The sequence below is a fragment of the Prunus avium genome, chromosome 2 (assembly GCF_965620075.1).
Source record: "Prunus avium chromosome 2, drPruAviu1.hap1.1, whole genome shotgun sequence".
NCBI lineage: Eukaryota > Viridiplantae > Streptophyta > Magnoliopsida > Rosales > Rosaceae > Prunus > Prunus avium.
The window spans coordinates 31,728,428-31,740,569 of record NC_142285.1 but is presented as its reverse complement, the minus strand read 5'-3'; the positions used below and the strand labels follow the sequence as shown (position 1 = coordinate 31,740,569).

Genomic DNA, 12,142 nt, shown 5'->3' with positions numbered 1-12,142 from the left:
TTCCATTATTTTATTACATTTTAATAAATTGGTGCTTTTATCATTTTCTATTTTTTTTAATAGTGATTTTCACATTCCCATTGTTTCATTCTGCACTCATACTCTTTGTTTACTTTTTTATTTTTTTTTCTTTCTGAAATATTAATTTGACAACATGGTTGACAAATTTTTCTTCATTTTTATCAATGAGATAATGAATTTTTATTTGGGAGCTCTTCCAAAATCGGATAGAGTAATAAGAAGTTGAGAAAATGTTTGACATTATAACTGGGAGATAAAATGAAGTAGCAAATCTCTTCTTCCACAATGTTTAAGTTTATTTCCTTTTTAACAAGGGGTGTATAGCTCAAGTGGTTAAGAGCATTTAATATACACCGGAAGTCCTAGGTTGGATTACAAGAAAAGTTCATATACTTTTGGTGAGCAATGTTTAAAAGTTATTTAGACTATTACAACTCATGAAACTTCGTAGGCTGTGGAGAGAGACAAAAAGAAAAGGGTTGGGACTTTGTTGGACTTGAGTGCTTCGAGTGCGAACCTTCGTGAGAAGCAGAGACATGTCACTTTAATTTGGGACAAAATAAACTCACACATTGCAGATGTGGGAAAAAAAATACACGGGCACCTGATCCATAAAGGAAAAAGTATATGATAACAAAAGTTTAAGGAATCACTTCACCGTCTCAAATATAAATCCTGTCATCATTTGTGACAAGAAGAAATAAGGGTAAATGAAAGGAGAAATCTTAAACAAGAACTTTCAGACCCTAATTTCAATGTTATTTATTGATTCGACAAAATTCTGAATAAGATATGTGAATGGGAGAAATGGTATATCTTATATTTGCAAATATGCTAAGCAATTTTCCCTCCCAAATTGGTACAAGGGCTGCTTACTTTCTGTTTCAAGGCCCCTTTCGCTTGCCTCGGGGCAATCTGTTGGCCTGTACAGAATGCCATCGCATGTCCTTTCTGGTTTAAGGACAAAAGCCTCTTTTACTAGAAAGGCAACATATCATTCAAACTAATTGTTGGTTTCAGGTATATATGTAATTCCTCTAATGGGGTTAAAGGGGCTTCATCAAAAACCTGAACTCCCCATCTGTGTCGTCCCCATCACCGAACTTGCAGAAGGATCAGGTGACACCGCCCCTGTCTAATGCAGCACTTTCTATAGATTTACAACTATTCCCTAACACTTCAAAGTTCAACTTCATGAAGGTCGTCTCCAAAACTACCACCACTTCTTGAAGACTGCAATGATGGCGGACCACTACGCATATGCGACAATGGAGACCTACCAAGTGCTTCTCCTAGAGGCTTTATTTCATTCCTCATAGAAGGATTGCTAGCATGATTAAGGCTTCCACTCCATGATGCTACACGGCGCGATTCAGGGGGAACAAAGCTACTGCCATTTGCCATTTCTCCTGCTCTCTTTTGTACAATGTTGTCCATGCTAGGAAACCGTTGCATAGTGGTCATTGAAGATGATGTTGATGTTTGTGGAGTAGGGAATACATCCTGAAATGATTTTGGGGGATTTTTGATGGTCACCAATGGCTCTTGCGCGCTTTCTCCAGGTGTTTGAACTGTCTTCTCATAAGAAGTTACAGCAGTGGGGATGAACATCTTGGGATTGGGACCAACCCCAGGTTTAGCAGATGGAAGAGATGGTGACTGAAATAAGTTTCCTGGGGTCCCACCACCTTTGTTGAATGTATCAACATACCTAAGAAAATTTGAATAAATCGTATGTTAAGAGACATTACACTTCTTGTCGAAAAAATACAATGAAGAGCAACAATGAGAGACAGAAAGAGAATCCAGGAGTCTACCTTGAGCGAACACCTGTACGTCCACGTGCAGAGAATTGGTTTGAACTGGGTGGGATGGGTGGTATTCCTGAACTCTGCTCAGGGGGCACCGGGCTTTTGATTTGTGGCCCAGCAACTGCATCGAAACTTTTGGTGTTCAGTGCGTCATTTATGTTGTAATCTTGCATTCTATTCGGGAAGGCTGCAGTTGGTGGTGGAGGTGGTAAGGCTGCTTCCTCGGCTGGAGGTTCAGCACCTTCTTCAACCCATCGCTTAAGTTTCTCATCGTAGTAGAATTTATTCTTTTCACCCAATTTAGCCTTCAGAAGAACAAAAACAGGACAACTTATGAGGCTAAACTGAGATAATATAATCTCTACGAAGGAAATCCCCTCATTCAAACTTAGTAACAATAATATTTATGTACCTGCCGATCTGACTGGGATCTTTTGACAAATCCCAGAGTCTTTTGGAATATCTGTGAGCCAAAATTACCAAAACGAGATGTTGATGCCTTTTCTTGTGTTTTAGAAGAGTCCACTTTCTTGGATGCATCAACCTGATTGAACACCAAATAAGCTGTAAATTTCTTTCTGCCTCTGTCTCTCTTCTCTCTCTCAGTAAAACACAAGCCAGCTACTGAAATCCAGTTTCTGCTCAAATCTAAAAAGAGCAAGGTTCTAACTTCTCATGCATGTAACTGATGTTTTACATTCACTTTTTATATATTTCGTCTATATGTCCATTCACTTAATATGCACGAGCACCTCCCAATAACCCCGAAACATACAGTAATGAAAAAGAAAATATAGACGTGCTTACTCGTAAAGGCCATAATCTAACCACAAACTTCCATATTTTATAACATTTGTTTTTTTAAAAAACAACTTGTAAGTTTAAATTGTTGATCTCACTAGTAACTCAGAAATTATAAAATTTGTCCGATCCTTAATTACTTATCCAATACCGTAATGGCACAATGTGTGAAGCTAAGTGGATTACTAATTTTTTTTGCTCTTTGATTGATTGAGACAAATTTTACGCCCCCCACCTAAAAAAAATAAAAATTATATATATATATATATATATATAGAAATTCATGACACGGTTGGTCAAAAGAAGGTCTAATGGCAAAAACATTTATCTACCTTTCCCGGGCTTCTCCCAAAATCTGGCTCCGAAATGCTTCTATTGGGGATATTCAGTTGATTGCTCTCAGCAGTCCATTCACTTATTGGCTCCATTGATGCTGAAGGCATTAATGAAGACATACCCATTGTTGATTGATTGTTGGATACACTTGGGCCTTCTGGTTGATGAGCATGGCCTTGTGATGTTGCAGGTACAGGTGGAGGCAGGCCTCCGACCACACGATGAGCAGTACTATCAAATAATGTAAACAATTTTCCCATCAGTTTGGCTGGGGCCAAATTTGTATTGTAACCACCCTGTACAAAATGTCGCTGTAAGAAAACGTATAGACAGAAAGACTTGATAAAGGAACTGAATGTTGGAGAAAAACCTGTTGGTGGGCTCTTATCCGCTCTTCCAGAGATGACACTAACTGTCTCCATGTGTCCAATTCAGGTGCTCGACCATATTTTAAAGACTTTAAAATTGCTTGACAGTATCTGACCAAACATAATGAGTAATAAGCTAGAGGCAGATAAAAAACGACTATTTTCAGTCTACAGATAAAAATGGTCTAGATGAACAACACCCATACTTACTTCAGAGCATCTCCAACTTTTCCAACTTCAGCCAGCATGTGGGCATAAATAAGCTTATATGGCTGAAAAGGAAGTAGGAGAAACTGAGAATTTCCAAGAACCCTTGAGTATTCGTACAATTCTGTCCTCTGCCAACATATGCAAAAGGTTGATTTAGTTACAACAAAAAGAACAGCCATAGTAATAACAATAATGAAAACAACAATAACAACAAAATAACAATAATAATTAGCAACAATAATAATACAGTGAAACATTTTCTGCTTTCAAACGGTTATGCTACATTCTCCAAAAGCAGACTGCCACATACTTCTGACCAAATACAGAGGAACTATGAAAACAAAACTTTTGGAGGCTCCACAACACAATGAGTAGAACGATCAGTACATGTCAATCATAAGTGTAAGCAAATCATGCATCAGTTAGTGAACTTGCATATCAAAAAATGGAGTGTAGACCACCTGGATAGCCTCAGGACTGGCATATGTTCGTGGAAATTTCCAATGATCCGCACCAAGAAGACACAGTCTTGCACTGTCTGAATATTGCTCAAAGTTTGCTTCTGCAACCAAATAACATATGTGTGCAGCAGTGTTCTGCGCAATTGCTTTCCAGTCAGGATAAAACCAGAGAAGATAACATCTTTTCAAGGCATAAAAATAAAAAGGAACTCAACCCAAGAAACAGACAAAATACCTGGCCCCTTTCCTTCCATAGGCAATCTCCAAGATGGATGATAACAAGCTCATCATCTGTTGTTCTGTTTGCAGTTAAGATGGCTAAATTCTCTTCCCATCCGTCTAACATGTAATTGGCCCCAATCTGTAGTAAGGAAATAATCAATATCTTAGACAAAAATATACAAGGAACTTCAATAACATAGGATCATGACTATTACACACATGCCGTTTCAGTGTTCTATTCAGTAGAGAAGCAAAAAATGAATTTACAAGTAGAAAAAAAGGGAGTCCCAGGTCTTAGCCTGAAGATATAACCCTTTTTTACGACACAAAGAGATAACCCTTTTTTTTTTGCACAAAATAACCGAATTTGTAAATCACCTGTGTATGTTGTTGTGATATATTCATAGGTAGATTGCTATCTGTAGTGGCATTGGAAAACACGTCTGCAGGCTGCCTGGCAATTAACAAGCACAACGTCCTCAATGGTGATCCTGCTACTAACTGGTTTAGAGCCATATACTTCACAGTATCACCATAAAACTGCATGCAATAATGAACAAAGCGAACAAACATTAGCATAAAGAACAAAGTCTGAAATTAGAACAGACACGTTTCCTTGGTATGTTTTGATAAAAAAAAATGTTTTTGATAACCTGATCACCAAGCTGCGATGCAATGACCAGTGCTGGACCCCACAACTGACCTTCCTGTGCACATTGTAAAGCCTCTTTCTTCCTACCAGAGACAAGAAGCTTCTGTACCTCAAGAGCAGTAGCCTAAAGCAATAACATATATTCATTACGGAAGGTACTGATAAATTTCTATAGCCAAAAAGGAAACCCATAATTAAAAACCAAATTTAAGATAGACATATATATATACATAAAGAGAGAGAGAGAGAGAGAGAGAGAGAGAGAGAGAGAGAATATGACATACTTGACTCTGTGCTTCAGAAGGCAAGTTATGTAAGCAGCACATAACAGCACCATGCTCGTTACTTTTCTTAGCAGAGTAAAAAAGCTTAGCAACAGCTGACTCTGGACTATCAGTTTCCTAATTTTATGATAACAAAAGTGGTTAATAACCATACCAACCGGAGAACTGGTAGATGCTCTTGAATAAATAAAGAAAATCTCTGCAATTTCAATCTTCAAATGAATCAATAAATTGCAAGGATTTAGGGTTGAAACAGATATTTTAAACCAAACTAAACTCACACCTAAAAACAAAAAACAAAAAGAATTCCAAGTTCATATGAAATCATGGACTGCAATAAATTTAGGAAGGAGAGGACCACATAGGAAGATAAAACACTAATAACAGGTAGTAGAATCAAGCCATCAGTAGAATTCTAAATTTCTAATGATGAAAACACCAGATTTATAGAATTGCAAGTTTTTAATCTATATGCTTATTACACTGCCATATGGTTATTTAAATATAACTGAGGGGCCATTCTGTAGCATTTAAATTTAAGAGCAAGTTATCAATATCAATACAAATTTCTAATTTGAAAATCTGTCTACTGAACACGCCCCATCAAGAAAGATGTAAAACCAGCATAATTAATGTGATAGAATTAAATCTACGTGCTCATGAAATGCCCAGGTTTTGATTTATCTATATATCTATATATATAAAGCAAAAGGCAGAGAATGGTAAAACATTCAAAATACCAGAAAATACCCTTGGTTAATGCAAACATTAAGAATTGAAATTATTAATTAAATGAGGATAATATGATAAATTCACACTTTTTCATATTTAAAAATTTTAAATTAAAAGAAAAAGCAGATAATGGATCCTATTTTTATGCAACACAACTAGCCATTATCTTTTTTAATTCTAAATTTTTTTTTTTTTTAAAAGCCTCTCGCAGGTGCGGAAGAGCGTGCGGAGAGGCTAGTATGACTGAAGTACAATTAAAATGTGATATGGCGTCCAAACAGTCAAACAGGTCATAAATAAACAGTTTTACAAACCAAAAAAAATACCTTCAATGCCAGGTCAGTGCCAAAGGGAGATCGAAGTTTTCCATAATATTGGCATGCTATTTTTAGTAAAGAGAAAAGCAACCTCAAATGCTCCCCCTTTCTGAAATCCATGCAAGTAGTTTCACAGTTTGCAATCTTGTCATCTATCCATTTGTTTAATTCCCTACTTCCAGCATTGCCCCCAACCAAGGGGCCAGGAAAAGATTGTTGGCACAATGCATGGAAATAATCATGACAACCAGTTCCAAAGCTAGCAGCATCAGTTTTGTCTACAACAACTTCCATCAGATTGAGAACATTAATCACACCTCCTACAGAGTCCTTCACATTACAAATTGAAAGGGAAAAGAAATTAGGGCCTATTACAGCATTTATGCCAACACCAGACATACCAGTATAGACATGTACGCATCTACATATATATTACACACACACACACACACACACACACATATATATATATATATGGAGGTATGTCTCTCGGGAAATTGAAGTCAGAAAGTAAGGCCTGACCTGGCTTTGATATGTCATGTTTGCAGGAGAATAACTATTATCTTTCATGACTATAAGTTTCCCACCAAATCCAAAAGTAACTAGAGCATGTGGAGGTCGTCCTGCAGATGACCTCCCCATACTGGCCTCATGAGAAAACTGACTTCCACTCTGGACTGGCTGCTGTGAAAAATGTACTGGCTTCTGACAATCAAAGTTAGCAGGTGAGAAACTCATCACTTGGTTTGGCTCCTTGGCTTGATTCTGATGCTGAGAAAAGTTTCCTGCAGGATGAAAGCTTTCAAACCCACCAACCCCACCACTGATACCATAGCCATGACTTACCTCTTCATTAAGAGCAATTGATCCAGAAGGATTGAATCCTGTTTGTTGATTCACAGAATTAGTTACATGCTCGGCTGAAAAATACTGGGTTGCATACTGCTGTTTCTCAGGAAAACTAATAGTGTCGCTCTTGGCAACATTCTGAGTATGCCACATACTCGCACTTTGCTGATCGTAGGTGCTCATAGATCCACCCCAGTTTGCAACATCTTGTTCATTGAGCAGACTCTGTGACCCATGATTCTCAACATTGGTATTGTGATATTGCTGATTATGCTCCACACTTGATGACTGATCAGAAGCTGGAGCAGAAGACTCCAACTGCTTCCATTCTTGGGCAATTGTATCATAGTACCACCCGGGGTACTGGGGATCAAAAACCATATGTGCAGGGTAATCTGTGTTCCCGCGAGAATGCTCATTCCAGTTAGAACCAGTGCTAGTTTCACTTCCCTGGGCCACACTCTGAGAAACAGACTGCGCTGGTTGCTGGAAATAATAAGCATCTTCTTTCTGGTCTGAAAAAACCACATTATCTACAGAATGAGAATTCACATTAAAACTCTCTTGAGCATTTGCATTAATGTTCACATCTGTATTTGTATTGGCACTCACATCGTAACCCTCCAACTGATACCATTGCCCAGTATTTGGATCCAACCTCCATCCCGGGTAAAGATTTTCCCAATTCTGACTACTATTCAAGTCCTCCCCATCTAAATTTTGTTCCTCAATAGCCCCACAAGGCTGACCTTCTTGATTCTGCGCGTAACTAGAAGCACCTAAATCAGCAACTGAGTTCTCCAAAACACCACTAGTGACCATAGACTCAGCCCAATATTTTTCTGTATTACCCAAATTTGCAAATGGGTCTTCCGAGTAATCTCCAAATTCACTGAAAAAATCCGAGTTCCCAGCAGAAGGTTTCAAATCCGAGTTAAACGAACTCCATTGAACTACTTTCACACCAGTTTCCGCTGATAAAATACTAGTACTCCCTGCCCCATCTACCACACCTTCCTCCCCTTTATGCTCCAGTGCCTTAGCCTCATTTCCATTACCGGCTTTATCATCCAATGCACTAGCCTCATTTCTATCATCTGCTTTATCCTCCAATGCCCTAGCCTCATTTCCATTATCGGCTATATCATTCAATGCAATGAACTCATTTTTAGAATCAGGTGTCGGTGACTTGATTTCTTTAACAACTTCTACAGGGTCCTGAAGTGGATCCAACGATTCCAACACAACCCTATCTTCATGACCCAATTCACCATTAACCCCAAAACCACCATAGCCGCTGATGTCTACTCCTAGAGAACCGGCTTCTGAAATACTCAATTTTGAAAAAGCTTTGACCTCGTCAGGTTCACTGTTTTGTACAGAACTAGGCACATTTCCAGTAAAATCAATGTCATCATTAACCAATCTGTCAAAGAAATCCTCGTCTGTCTGATCCTCCAACTCAAACGAAGTGGTGGCCATCTAAAAAAACGCAGACCCCAAACCCTCCAAATCAACCTCGCTATGAAATCAAAAACCCACTTCCCCAATTTGTTTTAGACGACGAGATTCAGTTTACCGACACCATAAAAAAAAACTTTGAAGAAACACATCATTCAATCACTGGAAACTTCAGAATTCCCAAAAACTACTACCATTTATCATCTGAAACCAAATTTATCACAACCAGCAAGAAGAATAACAAAATCAGGGCTCTATAAGTAAAAAGCAAGACAATATTGACTTTTCTGTAGAGAGAGAGAGAGAGAGAGCGTGTGCGCGCTTAAGGTGGGGCTAGTCGGATAAGAAAACAATAAACAATGAACAGTGTACTAAATTGATAAAAATGAAAACTTTGGGTTAAGGAGAGAGTAACTTACTTGTTAAACCCTAATAAATTCTGGTGACGAAGACAGGAAGAGAATTAGAGTCTATTTGGGACGAAGCATCATCCATCTTGCAGAGCAAAAGAGCAGCCTAAAGATCACCGCACAGCACCCACCCCATCAAATCTTGCATGTTTTTATTAGTCTCAGAGTTCGGTGTGTAAATCTTGACCAAAGAGAAAAACAATTGCCAATTTGCCATATAAATATGTGGCCACGTGCCAATAGTGACAAGAGTTCTTTACGCGCACGTGATGGGCTCTACTTCTATTGACAGGAGAATACCAAATTCAATATTTGTGGGGTTGGTCTCTGTCTGCGTTCTGATTCAATATTTGGAGATTGCCAAATTTACCAATTAAGGATTTGGTTGACTTTTTTTACCTCTTTTTTCTTTTTGTTTTCTTTATTTATTCGAAGTGAAAATAGTGTCCGAATTAGGATATTTAAATCCTAATTTCTAAATAATTACCACAATTACGGTAATGTGATATAAGGAAAATATGAAGCCCTTTTTGGTACTTTTATCATATTTGCCATTTAGTTCTTGTGAATTTGGTCTGAGTTTGGTCATGAATTTGTCTCCACAGTAACATTTCGTTGAATTAGTGTGAAAAAAGCAAAACCAATTAAATTTTTTAACTGATGTTTTTCATGCATTTTAGTCGTTGTATTTTACCATATTCGCCGGTTTTAGCATTTTTCTTAACTTCAAAAGCGTTACTTAATGTCAAAATATCCTACATTGGCTTTCATAAATAAATTTAGAAGCAAATTGACCGAATTATAAACACAAAGACTAAATTAGGAAATCGGATAAAACGCAACTAGCATGTAGATTAAACCCAAAAAAAAAGTAAATGACTCTGCAAATAATGGAAATGAGATATCCAGGACAAATGCACTTTTTGTTCCCTATCAAAAGAAAAAAAACAGAAAAAAAAAAAAAAAGAGGGATGATAAAGGCACTTTTGGAGTGAGGTATAAGTTGGTAGAGGATAAGTTCTACATTCAATGGGGGTACATTAGGACTTGCACTCGATTTTTCAAAGTTCTTTGCCACCTTATTAATATCGTCTTCTTTTTTCTTTTTTTTTTTCTTTTTTTTTTTCGCTAGGCAATTTCTTAAGGAAAATTCTTAGGGATTTTGTTTCATGAACATGCACGGAGACGAATTATAAACGAGCTAAACGAAGAGTTTTTATCATAAATAGCTCAAATTTACCCCTTAAATATATAAATGTCCATTTTCATAAAAACTTTCAAATATAGCAAAAAATGCAATTAAAAAATACTTAAATGCCCTTAAATTTAAAACCGAGATAAAACCCAAAAAAAAAAAAACAGTTCTTCATTTTCAGTGTTTTCCTTCTTCGTTTGGTTTCTTTAACATGATTGGAACTAGGAATTGAAATATACATCAATTTAGGCGTTTTTGATGACTTGATTGGGTGGTGTAGTGCCAGATACTTGATAATGTGCGTTTTTGATGGCTTGATTGGTGGTATAGTGCCAGATAGTTGATAATATTGCTAACAGCTGCAGCCTCTTCTCTGCTTTCTGCAGTAACCAACGTATAGATGTAGGCAAGCAAATCAAACATAAGCTTTAAACTTTCTTATATAATCTACATGTTAGAGTTAAGCTGAGATTAATTAGTAATTAGTCAAGGCTGTTTGCAAATTGTAAGGCCATGTGCTGACATGTGAAGTGATTAGAAAGTCAGAAAACCTAATCAACTATAGTGCTTAATCAGTAAGCAAAGGCTAAGAATATATAAGCTTACAATTATACTGTTTCAAATTTATTGAGAAATATACAGAAGCTTTGATTTCTTTCTTCTATTGATCTCTCTGTTCTCTCTCTCTCTCTTCCCTTCCTTTCTTCTGTTCTTGGATAATCAAACCTTCATCTTAACCTAGTTTGGGCTTACTACAATATATATAAAAAATGTTCATAATTTATAAGAGCCAATTTTAACTTTGAGTTCTAAAAAAAAGATAAATGGGTTGCAATTTTGGTGACTGAGTTTGACAAGTCTATTGGAGAGAATTTTGTTGATGTGGCTCATGTTGCGTAGATTTAGCTCCACCAAAATGGATTAAGCTGCATCCTCAACTTGTGATACTCGCAAGTGCACGAACCGTTGGTAGTTTAGCGTATGTAAGTGCGAGGTCGATTCCACAGGGATTGGTGATTGAATGATCCAATTTAGTTTCCCTACACAAAATAGAAACAAAAACAAAGAACATAAAACAAGGAAGAAAGAAATAAGTAACTCAAGCAAATAAGTTCCCAAGTTCAATTAGATTAATGGATTGATTCTAGCTAAAGTATGATTAAGCCATGGTGTGTGGTCATAACCTTGTGTTCCTAATTCCCTAATTTGATCATTTGTTGTCTAACCTAAAATTTAAGCATTAGGAACCCATTAAGCATAGAAGAACATTTTAAACAACCAAGCATGTATCTAATCCATGTTGTCGAATGTCCATACATACTCTTCCTATTCATAGTTCAATTCGAATTAAAGCATGGTGTATACTCTTAATTCAAACCAAGATAGCTAACATGCAAGCCTAAATGGTGATCAATCATTCAAACTAGCATATTAACTTATAAGCATAATGAATAAGAACAAAAACCATAATTGAAACTTGGAAACTAATTAAACTTGAATACTTAAGAAAGAATGTACATTACAAGAAAAAATAAATTACAACTAAGAAAACATTAAAGAAAGCTAGAATTGAGAACTAGAAAGCAAAACTAAGAGAATTTGAGGGAGAGAAGGGAAGTGTTTGAGAACTTTGAGGAGGGAGAAGAAAGTGTTTGGGAACTTTAGAGAATTTTGGAAGAACATGTGTTTGAGAGCTTTGAGGATTTTGGAAGGGAATGTGTTTAAGACATGGGGAATTTGGAAGAGAGTGTTTGAGAACTTGGAGGATTTGGAGAAGAAAGTAGAGAGGTGTTTTGAGAGCTTTGTGGATTTTGGAAGAGAGTGTTTAGGAACTTTGAGAATTTGGAAGAGAGTGGTTGAGAACTTGGAGGATGTTTGTGAACTTGGAGAATTTGAGAACTTAGGGAAGGAAGAGAAATGTGTTTGTGAAGTGTTTGAGACATGAAGACTTTTGGAAGAGAAGGGAAGTAGAGAGATGTTTGAGAACTTTGAGGATTTTGGAAGAACATGTG

General features: G+C 36.9%; 1 protein-coding gene across 1 annotated transcript; it reads right to left on the bottom strand.

Annotated features, from left to right (window-relative positions):
- Positions 1-626: 626 nt before the first annotated feature.
- Positions 627-9,125, bottom strand: LOC110750829 (protein transport protein SEC16B homolog). Its single transcript, XM_021951203.2, has 14 exons — positions 8,945-9,125; positions 6,738-8,729; positions 6,225-6,545; positions 5,167-5,283; positions 4,884-5,006; positions 4,609-4,770; positions 4,244-4,369; positions 4,009-4,143; positions 3,548-3,675; positions 3,340-3,448; positions 2,966-3,265; positions 2,245-2,376; positions 1,839-2,137; positions 627-1,732 (listed from the first exon to the last, which is right to left on the bottom strand). Exons 2-14 carry the CDS (start codon positions 8,544-8,546, stop codon positions 1,201-1,203), a joined length of 4,293 nt encoding a protein of 1,430 aa, XP_021806895.1. The 5' UTR covers positions 8,547-8,729; positions 8,945-9,125; the 3' UTR covers positions 627-1,200.
- Between the last annotated feature and the right edge of the window lie 3,017 nt (positions 9,126-12,142).